Source organism: Nothobranchius furzeri, chromosome 1, assembly GCF_043380555.1.
Source record: "Nothobranchius furzeri strain GRZ-AD chromosome 1, NfurGRZ-RIMD1, whole genome shotgun sequence".
Classification (NCBI taxonomy): Eukaryota; Metazoa; Chordata; class Actinopteri; order Cyprinodontiformes; family Nothobranchiidae; genus Nothobranchius; species Nothobranchius furzeri.
This window is the reverse complement of record NC_091741.1, coordinates 55,552,049-55,566,142: the sequence shown is the minus strand read 5'-3', so window position 1 is coordinate 55,566,142 and position 14,094 is coordinate 55,552,049. Positions and strand designations below refer to the sequence as shown.

Here is a 14,094-nt window from a genome sequence, read left to right as displayed (position 1 = left end):
CCCTCTCCCCCCTCCCCCTGCTTCAGCCCTCTCCTCCCTCCCCCTGCGCAGCGGCCGCAAACTCACTGATGCGCCTACAGCCTCTCGGAGTTCCTGCTGCTCTAAACATTAAAATAATTATTTCATTTTCTGTTCCTCACTTCTGATTACCTTCAATGATGTCTGTTTGTTGCAACCAGTAGGTACAAAAACTAACTTGTTTTTATTTGACTATTTTTCTGTCCTGCCTGTTTATTATCTTCCTGCATCTCCTCTCAATCCTAAAGAAAAACTGCTACATGGGTTCATATATATTCACCTCATGAGTTACCTTTGAACTGCAGTTCTAAAAGATCTACCGACCGCAAAAACAGCGGAGCGCTCGCTGTTTGGCGGCCGTATCAGTGATCAGTGCGTCGGAGGACAAGGTGAAGCGCCCCGCTCCACAGCAGCGATACACATCAGGCGCAAATAAAAGACAGAAAACATTAAAGGAAATGAACCGACATGAACGATCGCGTGTCAGTACCTATGGTCTGGCACAGCGTGTCCCCCCCCCCCCCCCCCCCCTAGCATGGTTAACTGACACCGTGACTCTGTGTGGTAGGAGCGTGATAGAGGATCGTGTCTGCAGCGTTACAAAGCGTTGAAGAAAAAGCCTAATAAAGGTCTGTGTGAACCTCTATTGCCTCCTGCTGGTTGATTTGGGGACTATAACCCTGCCGCTGAGATGCTCATACTTGCTTGTTACCACATTCCACCCGGCCACATTAAGAGACTGGCCATTATTCACCTCTGCTGACTCCGACACCGGCCAATATTGGAGACCCGGCCTTTAATTGAATACCAGCCTGTATTAGAGGATTTACGGTACTTTCCACTGAGAAATTAAAATGCTTAGAAGTTTGGATTGAGCCAGATTGTAACTGCTCATGAAGGATATTTTGTTTTGTGGAAGAAAACGCCATGCTCCAACTGATGTTCAACAGGTTTTTTTATTTTCTTGTTACCAGCAAACACCGTGAAAAACTACGGTGAAATGAACAACAATAAACACAAATATTAATTTAAGAAACATAAAATTATAACTCAGATATTAATGCAAATACAGATAAATATACAAACACACTGTGTGTGCCTATCCACTTAATATTCACAAGCAATTTCAGTCTAAGTCCACTTTTCTTTATCCGATGTGAGCTTCTTCTGGTCGCTTCTCCGTGCTTCGTGTCAATTAATTATTCGCTCCCCTCACTCGCGCGCACCTTCCAGTGTCAAATTTCAATCCAGCCAGCAGGTGGCGTCAAATCAACAAAGAAATTAAATTAAATATTTCCACAGTTAAATCAAACAAATGACAATGAATAACCACATCTAACTGCGGCAGCTACAAGATGTATCATTCAAAAATCATGTCCAGACAGTTTCTCATAAAATTACTAGTTGTTTACGAACACTGTACTGTTCTATCAATTGTTTTGACCTTGCAGTACAACTTATTGCAAATCAGCTTCTGCTTCCTATTTTTGATTATGCAGATATAATCTATTAGAACTCTTCCTCTACATGCCTTCATTTCTGGATGTTATCTACAACAGTGTTTGTCGTTTTGTTTTACGTTGTCCGTTCTGAACCCATCATTGTCAAACATATGAATGCCTTTCATGATACTCACTGAAAGCTAGACATCAACATCATTGGTTGCTTTCTATTTTTAAATGTACTCCGATTTTCCTTATTTGAAAGTCTTGTTAGTTCCTGTGATCCCTGAGCATCAAACTTGATCTAATAATCATGTCATTTGTTATTACCCGGTTTAGAAAATAAGTGGGGAGACATGCCATTTGTGTTAAGCTCCCTCTGACTAGAATAAGTCCAAGGTCAATTTCTTCAATTTGTCGGTTTAGAAATAATCTTTACCAGCATTTATTAGTGATGTGACGTTCACGAACGAATTGAATCTTTTGAAACGATTTTCAAAGTGAATGATGAGAGCCGAGTCCCTGCAGAGAGCCGTTCGTCTTATCAAACCTCCCTTGAAGTCGGTCGAACTCACCCGCTCAAACTCCTCCCACTGCTGTGACCACAGATGAGATTTAAATTGAGCTACAATTGTATTTCCACACTTTGTCAACATTAATATTTAATACCAGTCTTAACATGTAGATTTCTTTAATCTTTTTAAATGGTTAGACCAAGGGCAATTTAATTCTTAAAGGAAGTGGACAATTTTTCATTATTTAAGTTAGTGGCCCTGAAAAGGGCCTTTTTGGGCATGACTCAGAATTACAGTTTAACCTCCGAAGCCGTACAGAGTACGTCCCTGCCTCTTCAAAGCGTACACTACATCCATGGCAGTTACAGTCTTCCTCTTGGCATGCTCGGTGTAGGTGACTGCATCACGGATGACGTTCTCCAGAAACACCTTGAGCACCCCGCGGGTCTCCTCATAGATGAGACCAGAGATACGTTTGACTCCACCACGGCGAGCCAGACGGCGGATGGCAGGCTTGGTGATACCCTGGATGTTATCACGGAGAACCTTACGATGACGCTTGGCGCCTCCTTTTCCAAGTCCCTTGCCTCCCTTGCCTCTTCCAGACATGGCTATAAGAGTTGTAGTTTATCGAATGGTAATACTGTAGAGGCTCAAGAGCCTTTATGTCACACTAAAGGACGTGTTAGAGAACAGGAGCATCTGCTGACTTTTTTTCCTGTTTTGTTGTAGCGACATCAAGTGGTCTTAATAGGATTCATTAACACATTTATATATGTTGAAACTTTTTTTCCCCTGTAGATTGGCTAACAACGCAGGGTTTTTGTACACTATGTTAAACCGTCTATAACTTAGATCAATGTTTAATTAGTTAGAACAGTATTTTTGTAATCTGCAGTTAGGGGATTTCAGAATATTTCCAAAACTGTGCATGAGTCTAGTTTCATTTACAATGTTACTTTGTACTAATAATTATGTAACATATTAATGACTTCCTGTACATTGATACTTTGTATCTGCTGAACACTACCATGTATTCAGGATTTCAGATCTTCTGTAGTAATCATTCTTCTATCCAAGCATTTATGTGTAAGATTTCCTGAAATTTAGGGTGTATGCACATTTTATTGGTTTCCAAAAATAGATGAACAATTTGCATTATGAATGAATAAATGAGATTGTTTGAACATGTGTGTTTGTGACTTAAAAGTTAAACAAAGATCAATGAACCAGGTAATTATACAGAAAAGACATATTTTGAGCAGAACAAAATAACAATAAAGCTGTTCTGTTCCACTAGTTGTGCTCAAAGCTACTTTATTTTATTTTTTTTAACTTTCAAAAATCAAATACAAGATTGACAAACTCTGTTTTACAGATTACATTAGTAGAATACTCTGGTCTAGCTTTAGTTAGAGCAGAAATGCTCTAAAAATGCTCAGGGACTGGAAAAAGTGGTTGAAGCAGCCCTTTCAGAATGGGAAACAAAAATGCAACAAACTTCAGCTTTTGTCATGCAAGCTGATGATGTGGAATGACCTTTTTACATTTTTATTTACTGAGAAAATTAACGAATGTAGCTTTAAAGGTACTGAGGTGTATTAATAAACATACACAAGTCATGTTTTAGATTAAGTAGAAACATTTAATTGCTAGAATGTTACTAGTGCAACAATGTTTATTTCGTTAAAGTCAATGTTTGAAACAAACCGGAGTTATAATATATTAGCCTGGCAAGCCCTTTGCATAGCAAGAATTCGGTCTAGTTCACTAGGCTAATAATATATTATATACGTTTTTAATTCTTTTTTTACAGAAGTTTCACCTTAAAATTTGAGGTCTGCGTGATCACAGGTATGTTTAATGTTTTAACGACTCTTCTTAATTATTTGAAAAGTTAGCATTAGGAAATGTATATAATCTGACCTACTTGAGATTGATGGGTAATAATTATTTGTGCCCATGTTAAATTTATTTTTAATTTAAGCATTTTTTTCCTTGCAATGAATTAAAATGTGCAAATCATCCATGAATTGAATTGTGAGTTCAACATAAGCAGCTAAAGACCAGTTTCCAAGTGTAAAATAATTTAGACAGTTGATAGTTGACCTTGATGGCTAAAAGTAAATCTGTTAAATCCGAAGACAATATTGCAAAAATTGAAATACATTTTCAAAATCTAAAAAAATAAATCTGTTAATACAGAAAAAGCTCTTTAGATGATATGGTGGCTCTTAAAAGAGCCTTTGTGGAGCTGTGATGTTAAGTGAGGAGTTCACTTCTTCTTGGGAGCTGCCTTCTTGGATTTGGGTTTGGCTGCCTTCTTAGCTGGAACCTTCTTGGCTGCAGGAGCCTTTTTCACCACCTTCTTGGGGCTCTTGGTGGCTTTCTTGGGGCTCTTGGCTGGCTTCTTGGCCGCTGCGGGCTTCTTGACCTTCTTGGGGGACTTCTTAGCAGCTGCGGGCTTCTTGGCTGCTGCTGCAGCTTTCTTGGGCTTCTTGGCCGCTGCGGGTTTCTTGGCTGCGGGCTTCTTAGCTTTGGGAGCCACGGCTTTCTTTGCGGGCTTCTTGGCTTTAGTCTCCACCTTTTTGCTCATCTTGAACGACCCGGAGGCACCGACTCCCTTAGTCTGGACCAGGGTGCCTTTGGACACAAGGCTCTTGATGGCGGTCTTGACGCGGGCTTTGTTCTTGTCCACATCGTATCCTCCAGCAGCCAGAGCCTTCTTGAGGGCAGCAGCAGACACACCGCTGCGCTCCTTGGACGCGGCCACAGTTTTCACGATCAGCTCACCGACGCTGGGACCAGCCTTCTTCGGCTTGGCGCTCTTCTTCTTGGCTGCTTTGGCCGGAGCGGCGGCGGGAGCTGGAGCAATTTCTGCCATTTTCTTCTTTCTCTGTGTTCGTGTAGAAACCACAACTCAGACGATACTCAGACTAATTGAAGAAACTCCGTGAGCTACAGGCTGTACTTAAACACACCATGAGAACCGTGAAGACTCAACTCTCTCTGCGGCTCTTGTTGACAACATGGACGCGTTCTGTTTGTGTTTTCTCTTCACCATAAAACTGGATAAATACGAGCGCGTGAGCAGCGCAGCATGCTGTCAGAGTACGAGTCTACAGCGGACTTGTGTCTCTTCATGTTCAGTTCATGCTGGGCTCTGATGCTTTCTGCATTTTGTTGCTGGAGCTTAAAAACTCCATCGATTCACCTCCGGACTCGGCGCCGATGAGCTACTTTTCCATCTCTTATTTATTCTACAATCACGGTACGCGCAGTAAAACGCGTCATAATGCAAGTTTACATGTTATTTTAGAGACACAGACATAAAACAACCACCTGCTGAGAGTACATTACTAGAAAATGAACATTTTGTTGCAACATCAAACACACTTGCTGAGCCAGTCAGAAGCTGTCTGCTGCAGATGATCTCTCTGCTACAAGTCCCCGATGAAGGCTAAATAAAAAGAAGATTCTTATTTTAAGTCACTGCAACTGTTTTTCTTTCACATATGAAAATTTAGCAATTATTTAGCTAAAACCCTGGCAAAGTGGCTGACGGGATTTTCATCAGCAGGACTGAATAAATTGAAGCACTGATCAGAACAAGAGATGGATGCTCTCAGAGTTTCTAACAGTTACCTAAACTTTATACTCAATCAACTTTGAATGAACTAAAGCATGTAAAGCTTTACTTTACATTTTTCCTGCTCAGGTCTTTCCATGCACATGCCTGAGATGTAACTGCAGCCTTTTCTGTTTTTCCCATCCTAACACAAAGCTCAACTTTGAATAAAATTGCTGCTGCGTGGCTGCAGCATGACCCAAGTCTGGAACATCAAAATGACAGAATTAAACAAATGTATACGCTTTATTTCATGCTTCAAATTAACATTTCATTCTAATTCATCTGTATTTTCCCACTGCATATTAGTATAAACTGTATTTCTCTAAAATTAACACGATTGTACTCTGAGCACGCTAAAAAAAGAAACCTTTGCTATACTCACCCTGCCATGCAGGTACAGTTGGCTGTGAAGACGTAGTTCTCTGGTTTGTTTACTATGTACCCAAGCCTCGTACATAGCAGTCTTGTGTCCTTGTCTTTGGCTACGAAGGACTTCTGCCTTCAAGACGCAAAACTCAGAGTCTATGTCGTGATATTTTACTTTCTGTACATGGCCACAGACAACATAGTTGTATGCATCTAACGATTTGTATGCCCGTAGCTTCTCATGTGTGTACTTACTGGGCCTCTCCACTAAAACCGTATACATATCGGGCCACTGGATTTCTGGCCACGCACCTACATCTTCCACCCATTCCGTAATGCCACAGGGATCCGGGAGTCTGTTGCCATTCGTTAAAGTGAGTTTAATAATATAACATTCAAGATTTGCCGGTGATAACCCCGCAGCGTAGCTTGATAAAGCCTGAAACAACGCCATTCTGTTGCCAAGCTGCGCGCGCATTCTCACTGACGTCATATTGTTTACAAACAGTAAAAGGGTCTATAGGGATGATCCCCCCCCCCCCCCCCCCCCACACACACACACACACACAGGATTGGAAATTGAGCCTGATCATGTGATTTTAAATTATTGGAATCAGGTGAAAAAGATCAGATATAACCTTATAAAGCAACTAGCATGAACTTTTGAATCCATCTTCCGAATTTAGAACACAATGGCTTTGTTTTAACCAGTCTAGTTTTAGGATGGATGACAGACTAGAACTAAAAGCAAACACCCTGCTCTCACAGTTCACAGCAGCAACAGACAAAAACACACAACCAGCTACTACAGAGACACATAAAAGATCAAAAAGAATTTGCCTATGAACAGCAAAAACACACACTAATGACACCAGATGACTGTGGTTGCAGCTCTGCAGCATGAGCAACTTTCTCGTCACTATTTTACACATCAGCACTACAGGTGTTATGAAGGGAAGAGCGAGCCTGATGGGCCGCAGCGTTGGTGTACTGTAATGCTTATCACTCAACACAGCCACACACTGTTAAAGCAATTTGAAATAAGAGCAATGAGGTTATCAAAAATATTTTTAAATTTAACATGTTTCTTATCAATGTTCTTCCTGAATGAGTGGTTTTGATAGCCAAAATGAGGAAATGACATGAAAACAGGAAGTCGAGCCCCATTAAGACACTTCTGTAACTATTTTGTGTAAAATAATTTAAGTTACAAATAAAAAATAACTAAAATACCTATGACAACTTGGATGTTTCTCAATGTTTTTGCCAACTTATACAATGCTAGCATATTGGGGCTTGGTATGAAAATCCTAACTATTAGTGATGTGGAGGTCGCGAATGAACCAGTTCTAAGAGTCGTCTCTATGAAGTGAACGACGGGAGCAGGCTCGTCAATGGGAGCCGTCACCCCATTACATAGGCGTAGCCGTGGCCGCCCGCCACGACTGAAATCCCAGCGCCGCGCATACAAGATCCCGTTTTATAGATTAAAAAAAATAATTTTGAGATTTGAGATGTGTCATAATCCCCCCACCACCACCACAGCTGAAATAATTGCTAGGGGAAACACTGCCCTCCCTCCCCTCTCTCCTTGAGAGGCAAGTGTGACGAAGACAGTGAGAAAATAGCGACAGTCGAAAGTTGAGATTTCTTAAAGTGCTCAGTAAATCAAATCTATATAAATAATTTTATTCATTGCATTTTTTTTACGTTAGTAAATAATTTTACATGTCGTTTTGCATTATTTTAATGATAAATATACTTCACGCAACAGGACATCTGAGGAACCACTTGGGAGCCAAAAGAGCAGGCTCTTCTTGGTGAGCTGAGCCAAAAGGACCGACTCTAAGAAAAGCCAGACTTCACATAACTACTAAATATTGTCTTATAATACTCTACAGAGCAGGATCAAAATAAATTTAAACCATATTAGTTAATATTTTATACAAAGTTTTTCAATTTCCAATGACTTACAGCACCCGTAGGACGCCTGTTACGATATCATTGGTCATTTTGAAGCGATAAATATCAGCGCGACTTAAGATTCTAACCAGACAATAACAAGCCCTCTGATGAAGCAGTAAGTGGCTCTTAAAAGAGCCGTTGTGGTGATATTGAAGCTGGAAGACTTTATGCTCGCTCTCCACGGATGCGGCGGGCCAGTTGGATGTCTTTAGGCATGATGGTGACCCGCTTAGCGTGGATGGCGCACAGGTTGGTGTCCTCGAACAGGCCCACCAGGTAAGCCTCACTGGCCTCCTGCAGAGCCATGACGGCGGAGCTTTGGAAGCGCAGGTCGGTCTTGAAGTCTTGAGCGATTTCTCTGACTAGGCGCTGGAAGGGCAATTTACGGATGAGCAGCTCAGTGGATTTCTGATAACGACGGATCTCTCGGAGAGCCACGGTACCGGGCCTGTAACGGTGAGGCTTCTTCACACCGCCGGTAGCCGGAGCACTCTTCCTGGCTGCCTTGGTGGCCAGCTGCTTCCTGGGGGCTTTGCCACCTGTAGATTTGCGAGCGGTCTGCTTGGTTCTAGCCATTGTGAGTAGTTTGTCAGTTTGGGACTGAAGGAAATATGACCTGAACGAGCCGAGAGTCGCTGCTCTTAAAGAGTGAGAGCAGCTGCGGGACGGTGACGTAGCTTCACGGCTTCGGCTCGTGATTGGTGACCGTCTACTCCTGAAACTCAGTCCCGCCCAGAGCAGCGGTTCCCCGCCTGAATGCTGGCCGCTTATTGGAGATACGCTGTGTTCAAAATGCTTCTCTCCTCCTCAGCTCTTCTGGTTGGCTGCCACCAGTTTCTCTCCGCTCTGTGCAGAAATATAAGGAGGTTTGGGGCTGCGTCTCGCCACTTTTTCTCGAATATTGCATCGAGGAACAAATTTCAACAATGAGTGGTCGTGGTAAAACCGGAGGCAAGGCCAGAGCTAAGGCCAAGACTCGCTCCTCCCGTGCCGGGCTCCAGTTCCCAGTGGGCCGTGTTCACAGGCTGCTTCGTAAAGGTAACTATGCAGAGCGTGTCGGTGCAGGCGCCCCGGTCTACCTGGCTGCTGTGCTAGAATATCTGACGGCTGAGATCCTGGAGCTGGCTGGAAACGCCGCCCGCGACAACAAGAAGACTAGGATCATCCCCCGTCATCTGCAGCTGGCTGTCCGCAACGACGAGGAGCTCAACAAGCTGCTGGGTGGAGTCACCATTGCTCAGGGTGGTGTGCTGCCTAACATCCAGGCTGTGCTGCTGCCCAAGAAGACCGAGAAGCCCGCCAAGACCAAGTAAAGCTGCTGCTTCTCATCGCTACCAGCCCCAAAACGGCTCTTTTAAGAGCCACACAATCTTCACAAAGAGCTTTCATCTTTGTTTCCATAACTGAATATAGGAACAGTCCTTTAAATGCTTATGAATTACATTATTCGAGCGTGTTCCACTTCTCTAGTCTTCAGCACTCATCACAATTATACAAGCTGATCATGTAGTGTCTAAGAATTAACATTTCGAGTGGATGGATTGTATTAAGGTAAGTTGTGCTGTAATGTAGTGATGATGTGAAGCCATTTGAACCGACAAAGTATTACAATCCAATTGTATTGAAAAAAGGTTCAAGGTTCAATGCTTCAAAACTCTGGAAGGACATCTGCTGGTTAATGTTTGTATTTCATTGTATTGTCAGCCAATTCTACTGAAAATGAATGGTGTATTGAACTTTATGGACAAATAAAGCATTAAAAAGCTTCCTCAGGATCATATAATATCTTGAATTTGAACATTACATTAAATATACTAAATTGCTTTTCTTGGTGTGAATACTTGAAATGAAACTGTTTATTTTTATGGGATACGTGATGAAATATCTAATTTACACATTAACATTCTCTACATATTCAAATATTTTACTTTTCACATTTCTATTGGATTATTAGGCAGGAATAATTAGCTCAATAAAAAGCTCTTTATGTATCTTTTTTAGAAATAGAGTAACAAAATGAAGATTAGAAAATTCACATAAGGATAGGACATACTAAATTCCATTACATGTACTGTCACGATCTGCCCCTGCCCAACCTGACTGTGTTCCTCTCCTGCCGTGATTGCCCTTATTGTTCTCACCTGTCTCTCGTTTACCTGCCCATGTTTCCCCAATTAGCCCTCTGTATTTAAGCCACCTGTTTGCCCCTGTCCTTTGTCAGTTCATTGTTGTTGTCTGCTGGTGTTCCTGTTCATCCCATCCTGCCATTAAACCATTTTTACTTTTACTGAAGCCTGCATTTTTCCTCCTGCTCAGCTCAACCACACATGGTCCATCATCTCCACCTTCTACACCGTGACCTGTACAACCAAACTGAAAAGCTCATCAACTATTATATTAATTACCAATAAAAGAAAAATCATACCAAACTAGATTTTAATTTAATTAAAGGAAAATGACAGACGGTCTAAAAGATATAGCCCTACAATATGCACCAAGCATTACTACTATAAAGGTAATTTACTAGACTAGACCAAATACATTTTCAAACCTTATTTGGAGAGATTAAATTGAAACATTCCCACATCTCAGAACGCCCTCTTTTTGCTACAGGGTCCATTTTTGTGACTCGGTGTTTTATCACTGAATACTGAATCCTGAACCGTCAATCTCAGGTCATACAAACCTGTATGGCAAGCCAAATAAGCATTTATTCTGATATCAGGATATCAGCCAGAATTGTCATGAACATGTAAGCCATTTCTGTCCACTAGTTAACTAGTTAGCCATGTTTGTGTCAACTAGTTAAATATCGAGGGTGAAAATGTGCCCACTAGTTAACTAGTGACAGCAGAAATGCGCACTAGTTAACTAGTGAACACATTTAGGCTTCAGTAGTTAACTAGTTGACACAAAAACTGCTCACTAGTTAACTAGTAAAAGCAGAAATGCATACCAGTCAGCTACTTGAAGGTATTTGTCTCACTAGTTAACTAGTGAGGGTCAAAATGTGCACACTAGTTAACTTGTGGTAGACATAAATGCACACTAGTTAACTAGTGAACACACTGAGCAATACCGGTTAACTAGTAAGATATGAAACATTTAACTAGTTAACTAGAGAGAATTTAGGCCTTACTAGTTAACTAGTTGACATTTAGGCTGTCACTGTTTAACTAGTTGACACAAACATGGCTAACTAGTTAAATGGCTTACATGTTCATGACAATTCTGGCTGACATCCTGATATCAGAATAAATGCTCATTTGGCTTGCTATAAACCTGCGCCTCTCGGTTTGCGTTGCTTTAAATGTTTGAAACAACGTGTGAAGCGGTCACGTGGGTGGAAGGGTGAATGAAGCATCGTTGCTCATTGGTCACGTGACTTTCAGTAAACAAATCAAGCTCCGACACAGTGCTTTGCTCTGCGGTGGTTCGTTTTGGTGATACAAGCTTCGAATCCTGCGTGTCACAGGTAACATCACTACTGTAATGGTGTAAATGGCTCCTGTTATTAAAAATGCCAATATTTGCTTTATAGCTTACATGTTTAAAAAAATTACATTAAACCCCCCCCCCCCCCCCCCCCTCCTCCAGCATAATCGGGGCATCATGCTGCCGGTCTTTGTCTGGCCAAAGGGCCTCATCAACATCACAGGCGATGTCCTCCTGGTCCAAACAGCTCTGGACATACTGCCTCGAGTGCCTCATGAAGCCCTGACAGACAAGCCTCCTCCATGGCTTGAAGCAGTGGGACCTTGCTCTGTGGATTCCTTTCGTATACCTTCCACCTCCAGGCTGAGAAAAACTCCTCAGTGGGAGGTCCTGAAACCACTCATACACCTGGGTAGCCTTGTGGAAAATTACTTTTATGCTGCAGTCCCTGATTGCAAATGGCTCACCAGACCCGAAAGTTTAGAGATTTGAATATTTGTGTGTTGTTGATTGAAGCTTTGAGAATTTATGTGGAAAGTGTGTGTAAACCTGAAAATTGTGTGTTTTGTTTTGACAGCAAGGTAATGTGAAATTAATATTAGAGTGTAAAGGAGGAAAATCAGAGTTCTAATTTGATAAGGAAATCTTAAGTAGTGATTAATTGAGTCAAGCGATTGGGAACAGAAGTAGAGGTTGTGAAAATTGTGCCTCATTTTTGCTTTTTTTGAGTTTTAGCAATAGAAAAAAACTGTAAAAGACATGACACATTGCTTGCACTGATCGTATCAGAATCCGCCAGATCTGACGGAGGAGAGGTTTTGGTGGTGTTTGGTAAATCTGTCAAGTTTTCATTCGACCATAAACCAAAACAAGTATAAAACTATGCCCACGTCATCTTTAACGCCAGTTCAAAGAGTTCTAGAGAAGTTGTCGGAGTGGCCAATCCGTAACTCTCCTCCTCAGCCAAAAGAACCAACGACAAGCTGGATAAAATCTGTTGCTGTTCCAACTACTGCAACAGTTCCTTTCAGAATAAAAGCTGAACCATCACAACCCAGGTTTGGGTCTCACTAGATGCCAACAAAATTGTCGTGACCCGGGAGTGTCTCAAGACTGGTGGTCAGCTGACGCGGCTGCTTCTACAGGCTTCGGCTCCACAAGGTCAAACTGGACCTTTACACCTCCTGATCTAGATGGGGACTTCCGCGAAGGATGTAGACTGACAAATGACGTCAAATGTGTTTATGAATCTCCTAACCAAAGCTTAACGCGAAGACATCACCTTCATTTCCCATCAGAACTAATCGCTTCTTCGGATTTGCTGGTTCTGAGCAACATTCCACATCACACCATTCTCCGTCTCATTCACCTTAGTTACACCGTACATTTAGTGTTAAAGTTAGTCTACAGTGATCCCTCGTTTATCGCGGTAGATGCGTTCCAGACCTGGCCGCGATAGGTGAAAATCCGCGAAGTAGGGACACCATATTTACAGTATTTATTTAACAGGTACGTATTCAGTATTCAGACTTTTAAAACCCTCCCTTTACATAGTACTGTATTTTTACTTGTTTTTTTATAGTTTTATTACAAAAAGTGCATTTTATGATGAAATTGATGAAAAAAAAACAGGAATTTCTTGATATTTCGCATAGAAAAAAACCGTGAATCGGCGAATTTCCCTTGAATAAGGCTCCAAAGAAAAATACCGCGAAGTCGTGAATCCGCGATAAACGAACCGCGAAGTAGCGAGGGATCACTGTAGTTTAATTTGTTTAGTAATAAATTTTTAAACTTTTAAACTCGACTCTCTCTTCTGTTGTCTCTGAGTTATCTAATCTCTGCAATAAAAAGTTCCAATCTTCTGTATAAAATAACCCAACAGATCCATAAGGTTGATTTCATATTTCCTATGGAATCCTACGTCTCATGGCTTATTAAATAATATATAATTTAAATCATTACAGTGATCACGCCAGATCAAGCAATGGGCTGAGACATCTTCCTCCAAAATTAACAATTTATTTTCACAAACTCCATAAAAACACTTTCTTCAATATAAAAGGAAAAGAACAGTTAAAAAAATCAGAGGGGACTAATGAAAACTTCAGACTTTATAGAACTCTGCAGGACAATCTAAATACATATTTAATCAAACATGTGGTATTACAACAGGAAAATGTCTATTAACAATAATAAAGCAACTTCTGCTATGCTAATGCTAAATATATAGGACCAGGCCTTTAAGACCTGCTAATGGATAAGCGTTCTTTCTATTAGTCAATCACTGAAGAGCTCTCAATATACGCCTTGGTGATGACACCACCTCATTGGGATGAGCTGCGGTTCCCAGCCACCTTTTATCATTGAGCTAAAGCCTCATCAGAGCATGCCAAGCTCAAGACCCCAATCTCCACCTACGTTCCCATAAGTGTAAGGCTTTTCTGAACAGGGTCCTCCTCTCCTGGAACCAGACCTGGCACTATCGTTTGGGACAAAGAACTAGTTAGCTGGGCACCGAGATGTGGGCACAACTACTAAAGTGCCCGGATAGCACCTGGATAGAACATAGCGCTTCCTGGTGCCTTAGGTTTTAATCAAATTTAATTTAATTTTAATTGATGAAGTCTATTACAAAACTAACAAAACTCCAGCTTTTTAAATCAAAGAAGATATTTGTTTTCTATTAGAAATCACTAGTACTAGTAAAAGAACCTGACTG

At 41.4% G+C, this 14,094-nt stretch overlaps 4 protein-coding genes across 4 annotated transcripts; 1 reads left to right on the top strand and 3 right to left on the bottom strand.

Moving 5' to 3' along the window:
* Nucleotides 1-2,061: 2,061 nt before the first annotated feature.
* On the bottom strand, nucleotides 2,062-2,631 carry LOC107374640 (histone H4). Its single transcript, XM_070554351.1, has one exon. It carries the CDS (start codon nucleotides 2,582-2,584, stop codon nucleotides 2,273-2,275), a length of 312 nt encoding a protein of 103 aa, XP_070410452.1. The 5' UTR covers nucleotides 2,585-2,631; the 3' UTR covers nucleotides 2,062-2,272.
* Nucleotides 2,632-3,929: 1,298 nt separating this feature from the next.
* LOC107383783 (histone H1) lies at nucleotides 3,930-4,931 on the bottom strand. Its single transcript, XM_015956583.3, has one exon. The coding sequence runs from the start codon at nucleotides 4,857-4,859 to the stop codon at nucleotides 4,251-4,253; it is 609 nt and encodes a 202-aa protein (XP_015812069.3). The 5' UTR covers nucleotides 4,860-4,931; the 3' UTR covers nucleotides 3,930-4,250.
* A 3,083-nt stretch (nucleotides 4,932-8,014) lies between these two features.
* LOC139061557 (histone H3) lies at nucleotides 8,015-8,683 on the bottom strand. Its single transcript, XM_070554345.1, has one exon. It carries the CDS (start codon nucleotides 8,511-8,513, stop codon nucleotides 8,103-8,105), a length of 411 nt encoding a protein of 136 aa, XP_070410446.1. The 5' UTR covers nucleotides 8,514-8,683; the 3' UTR covers nucleotides 8,015-8,102.
* On the top strand, nucleotides 8,679-9,306 carry LOC107383791 (histone H2A-like). Its single transcript, XM_015956595.3, has one exon. It carries the CDS (start codon nucleotides 8,864-8,866, stop codon nucleotides 9,248-9,250), a length of 387 nt encoding a protein of 128 aa, XP_015812081.3. The 5' UTR covers nucleotides 8,679-8,863; the 3' UTR covers nucleotides 9,251-9,306.
* Nucleotides 9,307-14,094: the final 4,788 nt, after the last annotated feature.